The 2566-nt window shown below is 39.6% G+C and overlaps 1 protein-coding gene across 1 annotated transcript in view; it reads right to left on the reverse strand.

Moving 5' to 3' along the window:
• Positions 1-2042: 2042 nt before the first annotated feature.
• The window catches only part of LOC104385280 (trinucleotide repeat-containing gene 18 protein-like), a 26154-nt gene continuing 25630 nt past the window's right edge, over positions 2043-2566 (reverse strand). The window contains exon 20 of the mRNA XM_009993719.1: positions 2043-2050. Within this exon, the coding sequence (XP_009992021.1) occupies positions 2043-2050 (8 nt within the window). The remainder of the gene's footprint in view (positions 2051-2566) is intronic.

Consider the following 2566-nt stretch of genomic DNA (forward strand, 5'->3'; position numbering starts at 1 on the left):
CAAGAGAATGCAAAGAGCTACGTGTCATTATTCATGGAGGCAACACCGAAATATCTGAGGCTGACAGATGACATAAAGAAAAGTTATTTTGCCTACCTACATAACAATGGTCAAGGTTCAGGTTCATGGCTAGTGACCCTCGCTGAGAAGTGTCTGCCCTACAACCAGCCAACCACTTTGCTTCTTTAGTGCAGCGTGAGAGCAAATGCAAGAGACCGACACAGACATTCAAAGCATCATGGATAGGGGCAGGGGTGAAAGGGTTGGTCAAGCAGCTGCGAGGAGAAAGCCAGCACTTCTAGAAAAGCTGAGGTTATTAATCGGTTTAGTATCAGGGAAAGCCATTAGAAACCCTATTACCCAAATATCCCTTCAAGTAATGCTTCTGAGAAAGAACCATTTAAAAATAATAATAAAAAATCATTTGCTGAGAAAAACCCCAAAATTGTAACCAATAACCCCTCCCCACCTCCCCCTCCATGCCCACCTCCCACCCCAGGAGGTTTTGCATCTTTGGTTTCCCCCCCATTAAATGACACCCCAGAGGGATTGACACTGCATTTTCCCATTTGTTCCAAATTCCCCAACCTCCTCCCATACCCCCTCCCCTCCCCAGATTTTATCCCATAAAACTGGGATTTTATTCACTTTTTATTTTAAGCAGACAAGTTACTTCAAAAAGAGACAAAGCCAATTAGGGACAAGTTACCTATCTGCTTCCCTGGAGCCAAACCAAAAAGCAAACGCAAAAAAAACCTCAAGAACTTGGCACCTAAAAGGGATTGATATCCTCAAAATTTCCAACAGCAGCAAAATAAACAAAGAAAAGATGCAGGAAGGAACAGGGAAGGGAAGAATGGAAGTTAACGCAGACTCTTCATGGAAATGTGGCAAACTCACTCTTACATAAAATCCACTATCCCCAGAATTCTTTGGGTTCTCTAAAGAATATATACATATTTAAATTTTTTTAAAACATATATTTCTCTCATTTTTATTTTCTTTGAAATGGATTTGTGGGTCCAGCCCAGAGCCACATCAAACCAAATCAATCTTCTGTATCTTTCTGCTGTGTTTGTTTATTTTATTTTTGGTTTTAGATTAAATTGTATTTCTTTGGAGGTTGGGTTTGGAGGGAAGAAAAAAATAAACAGGTGCACAAATAAACAGGAGGAAACCAAGATAAAAAAATTCAGAAAAAAAAAAAAAAGCAAAACAAAAGCAAAACAAAAGCAAAACAAAAGCAAAACTATCCAGCCTCATTTTCAATTAGCAGCCCTCTGAGCACTGAGAAATACTGAGAGGCTTTTGCTGAGCTACATCCAGATCTCCATGTAACTTAGATGATAACAACTGGGGATGCTCTTCCTTAGCATTCAGCCCAGACCAACTACTTTCTTTTGGGAGCTGAGGGCTCATTAAAATGACCTTTCCCCATGATTATTATTTAATGAGGGTGCTCTAAAACAGAAACCCCTTGTGTCTCTGGAGGAAAAGTCTCAAGTAATCTCTTTTCCCACTGAAGTGCTAATGACAAGCTGACAAAAGAAAGCTGCAAAAAAAAAGTAAAAATGGGGTGAGAGAGGGAAACTGCAGAGTCAAATTTAATGCAGTAATTGCCACATCCTTAAACACCGTGGGTTATGTCTCAGCATCTGAAAAAATTACTACCCAAAAAGAGATGCAAAAGTCTGCTTTATATGTTTTTTAAAGTGAAAAAGCAAAATATCTGGCTGTTTAATAATGGGAACCTTACACCCTCCTGCAGCAACAAGAATCAAGTCCCTCCACTTTTTATCTGCCTGCCTCAAGAGGCTGTATCAAAAGTAGAAACAAACTGAAAAAGAAAGAAGCAAAAATAGGTCAACAAAATAAAAAAAACTAAAGGGATGGGGGGGTTGGAAGGTCTAGGCTTTATCTTGACAAAGGCAGCAGGGATATTTGAATAATAGAGAGTACCCCAGACTAGGTTAATTCCAGTTCTACTCATGGGGAGTGGGAGCAGGAGGGGGATGCAGAGCAGGATGAAGTGAAGCAGCAACCTAATCGCCTGATAAGAGACACAGCAAGAGAGACAAGGTACACAGGTTTAGTTAAAAATGAACTCGATATGTTTAATAAAGCTTGGTATACCAAATTGCAGTACAAACATCAAGTCACACGACCACACAACAGTATCACAGTATTAAAAAAAAAAAAAAAAAAAGAAAAAAAAAAAGGAAAGTAATTTTTTTTAAAAAAAGGTCCTTTCAAACTTCTACAGGACTGATGCCAAAATAAAATAATTAGAAATAAAATAATAATAATAATATAATGGTGGTGGTGGCAGCAAGGAAGAAAGTGAGGGAAAAACTGAAGGGAGAAAGGGAACAGGAAAGCAGGGAGAGGTGGAAACTAAAACCCAGTTGATATAAAAGCTCTAAAAGAGCCAGCCAGTAATAATATCACAACGATACAGGTTCAAAAGGGATAAAAAGCTGAAGGTGGGGCTGATAAAGCAGCCTACGCTGCCAAGAACAGAGATGGCCGCCCTGGCTCCGACCATCAACATGGCTGGGGCAGCCCC

The sequence above is a fragment of the Chaetura pelagica genome, unplaced genomic scaffold (assembly GCF_000747805.2).
Source record: "Chaetura pelagica isolate M959 unplaced genomic scaffold, ChaPel_1.0 scaffold213, whole genome shotgun sequence".
NCBI classification, from domain to species: domain Eukaryota; kingdom Metazoa; phylum Chordata; class Aves; order Apodiformes; family Apodidae; genus Chaetura; species Chaetura pelagica.